This window comes from Lycium barbarum, chromosome 3 (assembly GCF_019175385.1).
Source record: "Lycium barbarum isolate Lr01 chromosome 3, ASM1917538v2, whole genome shotgun sequence".
In the NCBI taxonomy this organism is placed as follows: domain Eukaryota; kingdom Viridiplantae; phylum Streptophyta; class Magnoliopsida; order Solanales; family Solanaceae; genus Lycium; species Lycium barbarum.
The window spans coordinates 148,530,410-148,544,996 of record NC_083339.1 but is presented as its reverse complement, the minus strand read 5'-3'; the positions used below and the strand labels follow the sequence as shown (position 1 = coordinate 148,544,996).

Below are 14,587 nucleotides of genomic sequence, written 5' to 3'. Positions count from 1 at the left end.
AGTGGCTCCACTGTGTAAGAATGTCCTAGAGACACCTGGAGAGGGGAGACAGCTCGAAAAAGAGGCATACAAACAGCGAGACGTCTGCAAAAGACGCCACGTGGATTTGCCATTATCCATAATGTCAGAGTCGAGATCTCTCACGTTGTTCTAACTTCCTCCTACTAATAATAGAACATAGCTACAGATATGCAAATAGCAAAAAGAATTTGATTTGTGATCAACGGTTAATTAATCTGAAGAATAATAAGTTGGTGTAAAATGAACAGAGCGTCGAAAGTACCACACACCTGGCAGACCGCTAAGGTTGTTTTCCGTCATAATGCTCTGCGGTCGGTCGGCAAAGCAGCTAATCGCTCCGCTGTCCACGGCACCAAGCTTCCCATCCCCGACGTTGTGGACGTAAGTATTCTCTCCCCCCCCCCCCCCCCATTTTCGTGATCCGAAAGTCAATTTAACTAAATTTTGAAGCTAAATCGAATCGGATAAACTTAATATTTTAAAATTACAATCTAAATATTTATAAACTATACAAAAATCACTATAAATTGCAATTCTTCTCTTTTTAACACGATAAAAGATCACATTTCAAAATGATGGTCAAAACCTATATAGTTTGAATCTCGAAAAGTAAAAAATGTCACATAAAATGAGATTGTGACAGAGCGAGTAATAAATCACCCACTCCGTTTCTCGTATTATCTCAATTGCTGCTAATGAAATTTTAGTAATTCAAAATGATATTTTGCAGAAGGAACAAGTTGAAGTGGAGATCAATCAAGCCAGGGAAGTGAAAGAAAAGAAGAGGCGTGAATTGGAGAATGCTATTGATTCTCAACTGAAGAATTGGAATGTTATACGGTTCTCCAACTAAAGCAGTTATACTGCACTCGGATGTAATAGTCATAACATCCATCTCTATGTACTTGTTGCTCATGTAATCTAAGCAATGCTGACATTTGCTTTAAGATCATTTTCGCATAATGTTTAGTTTTGCTACATTCTACTTATCACCTGTCCAAAGTTTCAAGTGAATCATCATGAATCAATTAATTTAGTGACTACTTAACAATGAGATTGATAGAAACGAATCAAATGTCACCACAATAATTGGAATAAACTAAACTGGGGCACCACAGATTACAATGCGGCTAGGTCTATCCTGAAACTTTACATAATTGGTCATGGTAAAGGTATTACAAGAGAATGTGCATCTAGCATGAAACTAGACGAAATGCCTATTTTTGCAACTGTCAAGCGGCGAGAAGCTCGAACTATGATTTGATTTGCAGAGAGAACTCTCTTTGTCAAAATTTGTTGTAGGCATAAGTATACTCTATAGTGCATCCATGAGACGCATTCCATGTTTGTAAATCAGATACTTCAATATTCCTTCAGCTAATCTAAGATCCTTCACTCACTTCAACCAGTCTTCCACGGACCCATTTCTTCCCAGAAATCAATCCGTTTGGTAGCGGTTTCTGTTCACCTCCTTGGCCTTCATCAGATTCATCACTGTTTAGAAGCTGTTTCTGTTCATCTCCTGGGCTTTCATTAGCTTCATCCTCATCAAGTCTCTGAGTAGAGGTGGTGGGCTGTGTGATATTATTGGCCTCCTTTTCCAGAGATAAATTACTAGAAATCATTTGATAGACTTCCTGCCTGTCACCCAATAAGTCATAGTCACCGGAGCCTGACGAGAGAGCTGAGCTTTTACCATTCAGTAAACCTTGCAAGGCATGTTGTCCATTTTCTAAATCGCGATTCGTAGGCGTCACAGTATGCCAACCATTTATTCTTTCACCAGGATCAACCAGAGCTCCAAATTCTGAATCTCCCTTGTCTGCAGTGTGGCTCAGCAGCTCAGTTGAAGGTGGTGAAAGATTTCCATCTATAACAGCCACCTCTGTCTCTATAGATTCAATGGACTGGATAGCTTCAGAGATGAGCTTCCGAGTTTCAACGAGAGACGCTTGAGCAACAGGGCTACTCTGGGCAGCCACTTCCAAGGCCTCTGCAGCCTTCTCAGCCTCAGCTATCAATGCTCTGCAAAGTTGTCAACACACCAAGAACTTATAAGTTACTACTATTTAGCAGATTGAAACCAATGATACCAGCTTGTAGAAATCGAAATTGTTCCAAAATCCATAACTTAGACCTCCTCAGTTTGACATATCGATATTTACCTCTTCGTAGTTTCAAGATTATAGTTCCCTCCACTATTACATTTCACCTCCTACCAAACTTTCTATTGAAGGAAGATCGTACTAACTAAAGATTCTATGAGGTACATGAAACAACAGAGTGACCAGCAGACTTCAGATGGAAAGAGGCAGAGCAAGGAAGCAAATAAAGACTAAAGAGACAAATTGATAGTTGCTTAATATAGCTTACTTTGCTCTCGTGACGGCTTCAATCTTCTTCTGGTCAATACCTACTCTCTGTGCCCTGATATTCTTTAACATTTCTAACTTTGAACTAGCCAAAGGATCCTTGTACACTGGTGTGTTTTTTCTCCTCAATCGAACACGTTGAACTTGGCTCTTGGGCTCGGACTTCACCAGATTATCCATTTCATTTGCTTTCTTTTTCGGAGGGCTTCTTTTTCTGGTCTGTCCATCACTAACAGGCTTTTTCCTGGGTCTTCGTTCAACCCCCTCTGGTATTCCGTGATATTTATTCAGAGCAGTACGGACCCGAGTACGGTAATCCTAGTTGGAGGAAAATGTAGATTGGTAAAACACCGTTTTTGGAAAGTTATCGAAATGTGAGGAAGTTCAAATTGACTGCCTTAAAAGCACTTACAGGATCAGCCCATTTGGCTGCAATGGCCTCTGAAATCTTCCTCCTCTGTTCAGCAGATTTGGGAGCTCTCTTGTTACCCTTAAGCCTGGGCATATTTTTTCTTTCCTCAACACTCTTTATCCACTCCTGCTCAAGCTGTTTGCTCAAAATCTCGTAAGAGTCCCACTGCAACTCTTCCTCACCCATAAGGCCACTCCTAGAAGCTTCTGCAATCAAATTTTGCCACTCATAATGGCAAGTTTCCTGGAGCATCAACTTCCCACGGCGCCTTTCCCATCCAATCCTTACAGCAACACCAATTTTCAACCTTGTTTCCTCACTGGAATTAAGAAAACAAGTTCGAAACACAAAATTTCACAAATCTTCAGTTTTCATTTGAGATTCTAGATAAAGAGGGTGATTTTACATTTAGGAATATGAAATAATGAATTAGTATAACATTGCTAGGTTGAATTGAATTCCCGAGCACCAATTTAAGTGATGAAGAAGTTAAAACTTGCGCACTACTGGCATGCCAACTAAAGGCAATACCTCTGAATGTCTGTGTTGCACACTCATCAGGCAGTGACTTCAGTGAAGCTTGAGTTTCACAGATTGAAGCACAAGTTACCATGAAACAGGAAGCAAAAGTTTGTTCAATACTCTATTTTTTTTTTTTTACCATCATTTTTATGCTATTTCAGCTACCAGAATAGACAAATTCCATCCACTTGAAAAAAAGCTTGTACGCAGGTTATTTTTCATTCACCTCTTGATTACAAGACTCCACTATGCTATCAAAAGGGTTAAAAAAAAAATAAAAAAAAAAATTTCAAAGGTAATTTGTAAAACCCACCTTTGAGCATGCCCCAGGTTAACCAACTTCATTTTCACCTGTATAATTAGAGCTTATCAGTAATATTGTCAAACGAAAGTTCTGAACCGTGAAGTTAAATGGATAAGTATAGTGACAAAAAAAAATAAAAATCTAGTCATCTCAGATTCCACTAGATCGTTTGCACAATCTGAACAGAAATGAACAATATCTTAATATGGTGTTGACTGAATCAAACAATGGTTATTTCAGATACCAAAATGAAGGAAAGAAGAAGTCACACCCTGTCCAGGAAAAAATGTTGCAGCAAGATCAACAACATAGCTATAGTAGATGAGACTAACTGACGTTTGTGAGTAGAACGTTGTCTAACATACAAGTTTAAGATTTTGCCTGAATTATCACCTAACCACATCTTCCTCCTCTTAAAGAAAGACGCACTCTAGCTTTGCATGGGAACATTTTGAATGCGAGCTTTTCAAGTATAAATCTGGTTAGTTCACAACTGGATTCAAACTTGAAGCAAACAATTGAAAGGAATAAAATGTGTTGATACAAAAGGAGATTCAAACACCCATACATATTCACAAAGAACAAAAAGAATATTCCACATGGATTTTGAATGTTGCATATCAGTCCCATATTCTGGAAGCTCCTATCTGCTCCTCATTGTGGGCTCCGAAAATCACTTATATATATATAGCTTTGCTGGGCAGGACAAAGTCATGCATATCCAAATGACCACATAACATACGAGAGATGTATATAATGTCATAATACACTCAGATGACACCAATATCCAAGATTCTTTAAGTTATTTTCCCGGATATGTATATTGAAGCTAACTGAGCTTAATGACATCAAGAGAAAGTTACTAAATACTGAGAGTGAAAAATGGAAAATACAATTATCTCAAACTTCTCCAAGATACCCTGACTGCCAGATGGCATGTGCCTAAAATGTAATCAAGAGTATTGATTCTCTTGTCCCACACCACACACTCTTAAACGGGATTGGGCCTCGCAGAATGACCAAAAAATACATCTTCCAGCTGAAGCAAGATCGAGCTTTTTCCCTTGACAAAAATGTTAAATTTCTACATCTGCTCACATCCAACCTAGTTAGTTCCTACTTGTGTTCTATTATATCTATTTTTCGCTCCCCATAGTTAGCATTACACCTTCCCAAAATGACTATAAGATGGTATAACTTCACATGCACGTTAATGTCACAAAATTTATTAGAAGTCGTAGCACTATATGTCCTAGTTCCCTTAAATCTCACAGACAGAGTTCTGTAAATATTTAATTGAGACTAAAAGTATTAACATTGGCTGTTTCTGGAGCTATCTAAGGGGTCCTCTCTTCTTAGTCAGATTCTCATCTCTTACTACTTCATTCACAAAATTATGCTTACATGACATCACCTTAGGATCCTGCATTGCAATCCTGGTACGCTCTCGAATCCGTTGTAAAGTTTCTGCAAATAGTTCAAACATACCCGAAAACATTAAACCTTATCCATAAGAAACAGCTCAAAAAAAAAAAAAAAAAAAACTACCTTGGCATGTTTTAAGTACCTGGACTGTGTTTCCTGCCTTTATTCCAAGGTGTATTCCCTTTATTAGCTTTCGATATCCTCATTCGCCTCAACTTCTCTCTCTCATTCAACTCACTTTCAACAACAGTAGAAGTTGAATATTTTCCCATCCTCACACCACCGAAATCGTTTTGTTCCTCATTGCTTTGGGTGTTCTTGGTGGGTCCTTTTTCAAGGGTAGCTACTGCCCTTATCATCAACCCACCCCGAAATAACTTAATTCTTGAATTTGGAGGTTTTTGTGGTATACGGAATGAATTCCAAGTAGATACAAATCTAATATCATTGTTGTAAACAAGTCTAGTACCAAATACAGTTTGGGAACTAACTGAACAAGGCTGTGTAGTAGCTATATCTGCGCAATAAAGAACACAAAACATGCCGGCTACTTCAGTACATATCCCAAATAGGTCCAACTACAAATTTCAAGAAATAAAAGTGTAAAAGAGAGTGAAAATTGAAAAGGGTCAAGATAAAAGTGGTAGAGTTCACCTAATAAAGGCATGGGGAGCTCATCCAGTCAAACTCCAAGTCAAGAAGAGAAAGGAAATGCAATGTATTTTTCAGATTCCATCCACCAAACAGTTGTTGTTAGTGGCAATTGGATTGAATTGAAATTTGGTTTTTATTTGGGGTTAGTGTTGTTGGAGTGAAGAAGATAAAACGCAAAGGCGGTTGCAGAGGGAGAAAGCGGGAGAGGTTTCGGTTTTGGTGACACAGCGATAGCCACACCACAAGCGTTGGATAATATGCTACTAGTATGATATTTTCTAAGATTAATTTAAATTTTATACATAAATTCCAATATGTTCCAACAATTTCTTTTACTTTCAAGTTGTGTCATTTCTTTTCTCAATCTCACCTATCTAAATTTCTCATATTATTTACTCCTCCGTCTCAAATTATTTATCCTTCTTTACATGTTCCTTAAGAAATATTAATTAAAAACAGTATTTAACTAACTTTATTCTTATTATCTAAGTTATAATTTTTTTCCCACTAAATGTTACTCTATTTTTGTGTGACCTCCATTAATGACAAAATTCGACTAAGAGTAAATGAGGAACAAAATAATTAATTGTTCCTTGAACTTCTAAAACGACAAATAATTTGAGGCAATTATTTTTAATAACCACGCTAAATAATTTAAGACGGAGGGAGTACATAAATTCCAAGATGTCCCTACAATTTCATTTACGTCCAAGTTGTGTCATTTCTTTTCTTATATTACCTATCTGATTTTCTCATATTATTTATATATTTAATAAAATTATTCAATCTGTATCCATTTTGCGGGTTAAGGTGCGGGTTCCTGGATTATTTCAATGTTCTTGATATCTCCCGCTAGCACAAATTACGAGTAATTTTGCTTACTAAAGTTTAGATCGATGAGAAGAAATTATCAGATATTTTTGCCTTCGTTATAATTTGAGCCTGTGAAATCATAATTGAATGCAAAAATTGTTGAAATTTTTTTTTCCTAATCAAATTGTAAGTAATACAAGAAATTATTTCCTTGCTGAAATTTCCGCACTAAAATTTAGTAATGGAGTAAAAAAGGTTCATATGCTCCTATGATACACTATACATGCTAGGAAACATGTAACCTCTTCCTATTTCATCAAGTATTTGGGTCCTATTCATTTCATTTCATGAATATTTGTTATCTTTTACAAGCACAGGCACCAGGACGTTAACTGATGAGAGGAAATTGTTTATTCAAGTTATAATGTTTATATTAATGTTTGGACGCTGATCTTCAAAATTGACGCTATTTTCATCGATTATTAGTTTACTACGACAAATTCTTAAATACTTATTACAGTCAAGTACATAGCCTTTGGTTAGTAGTTTACTTTTCAAATATAGATATAACCTTAATTTTCAAACGTGTAACACTTAATCAGATACTACTTAACTAATAGTCTAATACTTGTATACGCAATTGATTTGGCTATTATTTTGTTGTTCAAACAATAAGTTCTTCTCCTTTTCGTAGGGGGAAGATGGCAGGGGGATTGGAGGGTATTTGACTACCCTTCCGTTAACAAAATGTTGGTCAAGCTCTACAAGTGCGTCTGGTTGATAACAAGCTACACACTTCCCTCGTATTTTTCTTTTCAGGGCAAAGGTGCAAATATATTTCTCAACTTTGTGATTTAAAGCAAATATATTCCTTGTTACAAAAATGGTGTATATATACTCATGCCGTTACAGAATGGTGCAAATATACTCATGTCATTACAAGATGGTGCAAATATACTCTTTTTGCTGATGATTTTTTTTTTTAAAATCATTTAGGTTATTTTATAATTAAAAAAATGTCATGTGGCTTTAAAAAAAAGTCTAACCATTTTTTTTTAGACATAATTTTTTAAAGCCACATAGTAATTTTTTCTGGTGGTCGGGTCTGATTTGTTTTAAAAAATGGGTAGACTTATTTTTTTAAAGTCACGGAGATATTTTTTCAAAACGAACCAAACTTGACCCACCAGAAAATATTTACTATGTGGCTTTAGAAAAGTATGTCTACTAAAAAAAATGGTTAAGACTTTTTTTAAAGTCACGTGGCATTTTTTTAATTAAAAAAATAACCTAAATAATTTTAAAATAAAAAAAACCATCAGCGAAAAGGGTATATTTGCACCATTTTGTAACAGCAGGGTATATTTGCACTATTTTGTAATGAGGGGTATATTTGCTCTAAATTGCAAAGTTGAGGGGTATATTTGCTCTAAATTGCAAAGTTGAGAGGTATATTTGCACCTTTGCCCTTCTTTTTAATTTATCTTAAAAAAGTTAATATTTTCATACTTATAAGCAATTTAATTTCAAACTTCTTATTCTGCAGATGTCTATTACTATTTGTTTTAAACTATAAGTTTGACAAGTCTTATTTTCTTGAATTTTGTGTCCAGTTAATCACCTTCGCATAAATTGAGACGGAAGGGGTATAATCTGCACGGTGAAGTTAAGTAGTACCAGCAGTTGCAAGTGTTGCAACATATTACGGCACAGGCCATTCCATAACGCAACCACTAACCACTATTTTGTCCTGTGTATTTTTTCCCTCCTTTTGCTATTTGACCAGAATGCTATATCTTCTCGCTGGAACCAAGTTTTGTTTACCTTTTCATTCAGCACATGTTGCTTCTAAACTTCGTGCCCTGCACGCCTGCTGGTTGATCAATACTTCAATCCCATACCTTTTGATTTTGAATGCCAATTGGAACACGAAATAAGCGCGAATTCTGCTCCTGCCTCGTTTAGGACAGTAGTCAATAAAAATATTTCTCCTTACAGATAATGTTGGAGGTTAATTAGTAGTCAATTAATTCAACAACCTTGTAAACAAAAACCTCAAACCATGCACTATAAATATAAACATGCAGCGGAAAACAGGGAAGGCATCAAACATCACCATATATTAAAACCAAAAGTAAATTAATGGCACAAGTGGTTTCTCCAAGCACTTCAAGCAGTACTGAGATCATAGCCATAGCAGTAATTGTAGCATTTCCTATAATGTCCATACTAAGTGCACATACAGGTGCAGCCAAGTCATTGTTGTCGCTTGTAATCGCCTTTTGCAGCTCTAAATATACCAAGGCAAGAAAACAAGATAACAATTGTGTAGATCACTTGGCCTGTGTAATTTGTCTTGGTGATGTTTCATTGGGTGAATCGAGGCGGGTGCTTACAATATGTGGACATGGATTTCATACTCATTGCATTGATTCTTGGCTAAAGATAAATTCAATTTGTCCTCTCTGCAGAATTCCTGTGCCTACTGATATTTCTATTCGTTGTACCAAAAATCGCTTTATTTCATCTTTGATATATGCTCTGGATAATATTTGGAATTGGTTTCTCGATCCGCTAAGCTCTGATGTCATAGCTTCCCTGACTAATATGGAATGCCTGAGCTAAACAAATTAGCAATAGAACAGGAGATGTTGGAGAATCATTACTGTAATTGCTTTCTCAGTAGTTTTAGTTAATTTATTTATTTGCCAGGAAAATCTGAATATACATTCTTTCTTCTGAATTTGCATTGCTGATGTACAAAAACATTCTATTTTCTTATGAAGGCTCATTATGTACAGTTTTTCCAAGGATAATGTTCAGAAAATTGAACATGTTTCAGTTGAAAATTTGGTCTTACCGATTAAATTTTGAGTAATAATGTTGGTAAATGTTGCCTGTATGTTGTGGTGGGTAAAACAAAAGGTGAAAAGCATGACGTAGGAGAAAAGCCGAAAACAACGAATATAAAAACTCATTATGTTTGAATCTTCTTGAAACTACATTACAAAGAATATGTATTATGATTCATGTGATACTTTGATGATAACAATTAAATTGTACTTGTTAGAATTAATTTTCAGAAAATGGTCTAAATGATTATTTTGAACATCATCATATCATATTCTACTAAAAGTGGGAAGCTCCAAAGTGCAAAGTTGGATTACCAAAATACCCATTAAAAGTTAAATGACAACTTTATCCTTCAATCAACTTATTAAGCTAATCCTTTCAAATACCCATGTATTTGAACATTAATTTTCTTATAACTACGTGAGTAAGCATAGGTTCATGCAATCTGGAAAATTTTGTAACTGCTAATCATTTCATATACCCATGTATGTGAGCATTAAATTTTTTATAACTACGTGAGTAAACATAGGTTCATGCAATCTGGAAAAATATTGTAACTTCTTATTTATATTGATGGCATGTCATATGAAACATCATTTTGAAATTTATATAATTAGGAAGCAAAAGGTTAACATCAGTTCAAAGTCTCTTATCCTCCTCCATTCTCAAAATGGCCCTCAATGAGTGTTTCCTCTTACAAGTTGTCAACGCGTTTTAGGGCTGGTTTGCAAAATACATATGGAGTATAGAGGTCCAACAACAAAGGTTATGAATCAACGCTTGAAGGTCAGAATTAAAGAGGATATCTTTCAATGTTAAGTAGGTTTTAAGTTTCTTTGATCAATCGGCTAATCCTGATTATATTGTATGTATGTGGGGATTTTATTTTTGCTTCTAGGCATATGAAATTTTGTTTTGTAAAGATTGCCGGATGAGCTTTTCAATATATTTTACTCTATTATTCATTTGAGCAAAGAGTACTGAAGGTCTAAAATTTTGTATTACTAATATGAATGAAAATTTCTCTCTTCTGTCTTTGTTTTTGTATAGGTACACAACAGAAGTTTATGTAATTGGAGGTAATCCTAAAATTCATCATTTTCACTAGTGAATACAGTTGTTATCATTTGCATTTTACTGCTTTGTTATATTTTTTTCATCGTTGTACAATAATATAATTTGTACATACATCAATAACATTACATTTTTAATTTATTGTCTTGGCATATAATTCTGTTATGGCTCCTTTCTTTGTTGAGCTAGTTACATAAAATCTATATTCCTCACTTTTAAGGAGTTTTTACCTTTTTGCTACAACTTGTTTAATTTAGACACAAATTATTTGTATTATTTATGTTAGTATAAAAAATTCCATGCATCATTATAAAGGGTTCATGCGCAACGCGCATTCCAGAAGCTAGTATTATTAATTGGGCCAACTACTTTTTAATGTGCTGGAACATGTATTCAACCAATTGATGGGATTGTTTCCTTTGTCTTGTGTTATGTAGAAGCTTAAATTGCTATCCTTGTTAAAAGTTTCATCTAGTTATTTGTTCTCTTGTATTAATTACTTGGACTATTGTGCTATTAACATACTCTAGTTATAAGACATAAGTTATTCGTTGATGCATGTTATGCGCATCCAGAGTAATAACTAGCAACCGTGAGTAGTTTAACTGTTCTAATAACATGTGCTCACTTGGTTAGATTTACAACTGTTCTATGTAATTAGTTTTCCCCTGGAATAACGAGTCCAAATATATGAATTATTTGTATTTAGTCACCACAATCCCATTTAATCTGCACTTCAAGTTCACTCTTCTAATCCATATATTATTAAAAAGAGGATATTTTTAGGACAAAAGTTAATTAGTTAGGTAATAATTAGTTAATTTAGTTATTATTTTGAATTTTAATTTAAAAATAGTTGGGAAGTTACCAAGTGAATAAAGTTAATAACTGCAAAAAGAAAATAAAAAAGGACGAACACATGGAAAATTGGTTCCACCAGATCAGGATAATGGTCTGGAACTTCCAAACAGTTACTTAATTAGAATTTTATAATTTTGAATTTTATTTCTATTTGTATTTGCTTTAAGAAAAGGAAGAAAAAAAGATAAAGAAAAGAGAAAGGGAAAAAGACAAAAAGGCAAGGGGAAAAAAAAACTAACCTGAGAGCACGTCTTTCACAAACACTCATGCACGGTTAAAAAAATTTGAACTTTTAAAAAATTTTAACTAACCGATGTCTATAACTTTCCCATTTCCCTCATAAATACCTTTGCCAATAAATAAAAGAATTGAAATAATATTGTACAATTGTCGTAGATAACTACCCAGACCCTCCACTACCCAACCAATAGCTTTACTAAAACAACGTGGAGCCTCCTCACTTTCATCACATACTAATAAAGGCTTAATACCCAGATGGACCCTTAAACTTGGCATATTTTGTAAGATAGGCATATAAACTTATAAGGTGACCAGATAGACACTTAAACTTACTCAAAGTGTATTTTTCAAGTTTTTCAGTTGTTTTGAAAACAAAAACTATATTTTTCAAACATTCACAATTTTCATGGCCAAACAAGCCCTAAATATATCACAAAATATTTTTTTTAAAATGCAAAAATAAGGCAAACGCATATACATGAGACTATAAATGTGCACTTAAACCAATAAATACTCGCTAATCGCAATTTTGCAGCTTTCAATTAACTCGGTTTTTTTTTACACTTGAATAATTAAAAAACAATAACTTTAACCAATAAAAATCCTTAAAAAAAGAAATTTCAAATTAATAAATTTCTTTTTTTTAAGGATTTTCTTCTCGGCTTTACAATTTTCTTAATTTGAAATTTCTTTTACACTTGAAATACTGAACTTAGAAATTTCTTAATTTGAAATTTCTTTTTTTAAGGATTTTTATTGGTTAAAGTTATTGTTTTTTAATTATTCAAGTGTAAAAAAAAATCCGAGTTAATTGAAAGCTGCAAAATTGCGATTAGCGAGTATTTATTGGTTTAAGTGCACATTTATAGTCTCATGTATATGCGTTTGCCTTATTTTTGCATTTTAAAAAAAATATTTTGTGATATATTTAGGGCTTGTTTGGCCATGAAAATTGTGAGTGTTTGAAAAATATAGTTTTTGTTTTCAAAACAACTGAAAAACTTGAAAAATACACTTTGAGTAAGTTTAAGTGTCTTTCTGGTCACCTTATAAGTTTATATGCCTATCTTACAAAACATGCCAAGTTTAAGGGTCCATCTAGGTATTAAGCCTACTAATAAACCAGCGAATTAAACTTCCCTTCAATCTCATGTAATACAACCATCAATAATGTATCTACTCATCATGGCTTCTTCAACAATGTCTTTAACAACAAATGTTATTTTCTAACCTCTCTTTCTCTTTTGTTTCCGAGTTTCCCCGTCTTTATTTTATATCCTAGACTAGATCACTTTTATATACCTTAAGGATTTGCATGTTAAAATTTGCATATTTTTCTCTTTCGTATTGGTTTTGGTGGTGATCCTCCTGATGGGAATAAAATAGACCCGCAAAAATAATATTCACGGTATTAGTGATAAACGCGGAACACTAACTTATGGTTAAATCAGCAAGAATAAAATGCAGCAATAATGACACCAAGATTTTATGTGGAAACCCTTCTGAATAAGGGAAAAACCACGGCCAAGAGGAGCAGCTGATATCACTATAGAGGAATTTTACACTGTGTAGTAACGAGTACAAATACTCCTAAGACCACTACACCCTCAAAAGAAATAACACTCTTTTGATTTTCCCACCTCACTACAATATCACTCACACTCTATTTTTCTTCACAGACTATTTTCTTACAGTCTATGGAATACCTCACTTTTGCTCTCACTCAGATGTATTGTCTGAGATTTTGGTGTGTTACAAATGAACCATAAGCTGCCTATTTATAGGAATGAATTTCCTATGGTGAGGTAAGCGCTTACATCACGATTATGATGAGGTAAGCGCTTACATCATGAAAATGTGAACAAAGAAATTGGCTTGTTAGCCAAGTCCACAATTGTTGCCAATGTATAATTTGTCAAAGGAAGAAAAATCTTCCTTTCTTAAAATATGGGATAGGGGACTGGACCCCACAAATCTCCCCCTCCAGTCCCATTCACCTGAAGGAGGGTACACTGGCTTCTAATTTGAGTGCATGCCGACAAGTTCTTTGCACGATTCGAACTTGTCTCTCGGTACCGCCTTGGTCAGCATATCTGCAGGATTTTCATTCGTGTGAATCTTCTTGACTTGGAACAATTCGCTTTCCAATTGCTCACGAATCCAATGATATCTGACATCGATGTGTTTTGTTCTCGCATGGTACATGGAGTTCTTGCTCAAGTCTATTGCACTCTGACTGTCACAATAGACAACATACTCCATTTGCTGCAATCCAAGTTCTTGAAGGAATCTCTTGAGCCATATCATCTCTTTGCCAGCTTCAGTAGCCGCAATATACTCCGTTTCCGTTGTAGATAGTGCAACACACTTCTGCAACTTTGACTGCCATGATATAGCTCCCCCTGAAAAAGTAAACAAATATCCAGTAGTGGATTTTCTGTTATCAAGGTCACCTGCCATATCAGAATCTGTATAGCCCTTCAAAATTGGATTTGATCCTCCAAAACACAAGCATTCATCTGATCTTCCTCTTAGATACCTGAGTATCCACTTCACAGCTTCCCAATGCTCTTTCCCTGGATTTTCGAGAAATCTGCTAACAACACCGACTGCATGAGCAATATCTGGTCGAGTGTATACCATTGCATACATTAAACTTCCGACGACAGAGGAATAAGGAATCTTGGCCATTCTCTGTTTTTCCTCTGTTGTTGTAGGACACATCTTTTTGCTCAATTTCAGATGACCAGGAAGAGGTGTGCTAACCCACTTAGCACTCTTCATATTGAAGCGCTCTAGTACACGTTCTATGTACTTTTTCTGCGACAAATAAAGCTTCTTTTCATCTCTCGAATGAGTAATTCTCATGCCTAAAATCTGCTTAGCATGACCCAAGTCTTTCATTGCAAAAGACTTACTCAACTGTTTCTTCAACTCGTCAATCCTGGAAGCATTTTTGCCTACAATCAACATATCATCCACATATAGCAGAAGGATGATAAAGTCACCATCAGAAAATCTTTGTACAAACACACA

The 14,587-nt window shown here is 34.9% G+C and overlaps 1 protein-coding gene and 1 long non-coding RNA gene across 3 annotated transcripts; one reads left to right on the top strand and one right to left on the bottom strand.

Annotated features, from left to right (window-relative positions):
- Positions 1-968, top strand: LOC132633563 (uncharacterized). The gene is made up of 2 exons (XR_009579685.1): positions 1-402; positions 752-968. It is a non-coding gene; the product is annotated as an uncharacterized LOC132633563 (long non-coding RNA).
- Positions 969-1,077: 109 nt separating this feature from the next.
- On the bottom strand, positions 1,078-5,970 carry LOC132633562 (uncharacterized). Of its 2 annotated transcripts, XM_060350062.1 has the most exons (7): positions 5,711-5,970; positions 5,199-5,573; positions 5,046-5,098; positions 3,641-3,678; positions 2,806-3,124; positions 2,395-2,711; positions 1,078-2,046 (listed from the first exon to the last, which is right to left on the bottom strand). In XM_060350062.1, exons 1-7 carry the CDS (start codon positions 5,721-5,723, stop codon positions 1,404-1,406), a joined length of 1,758 nt encoding a protein of 585 aa, XP_060206045.1. In that variant the 5' UTR covers positions 5,724-5,970; the 3' UTR covers positions 1,078-1,403. The 2 variants fall into 2 exon arrangements, with proteins under 2 accessions (XP_060206045.1, XP_060206044.1); XM_060350061.1 differs by having other exon boundaries at positions 5,199-5,970.
- Between the last annotated feature and the right edge of the window lie 8,617 nt (positions 5,971-14,587).

Excerpts from the sequence above, each read along its gene's own strand:
- LOC132633562 (XM_060350061.1), bottom strand. The coding sequence starts at position 5,598 with ATGTTTTGTGTTCTTTATTGCGCAGATATAGCTACTACACAGCCTTGT. Across the intron at positions 5,099-5,198 it reads AGGCAGGAAACACAGTCCAG|AAACTTTACAACGGATTCGA; the intron begins GTACTTAAAACA and ends AACTATTTGCAG. Across the intron at positions 3,125-3,640 it reads AACCTGGGGCATGCTCAAAG|TGAGGAAACAAGGTTGAAAA; the intron begins GTGGGTTTTACA and ends TCTTAATTCCAG.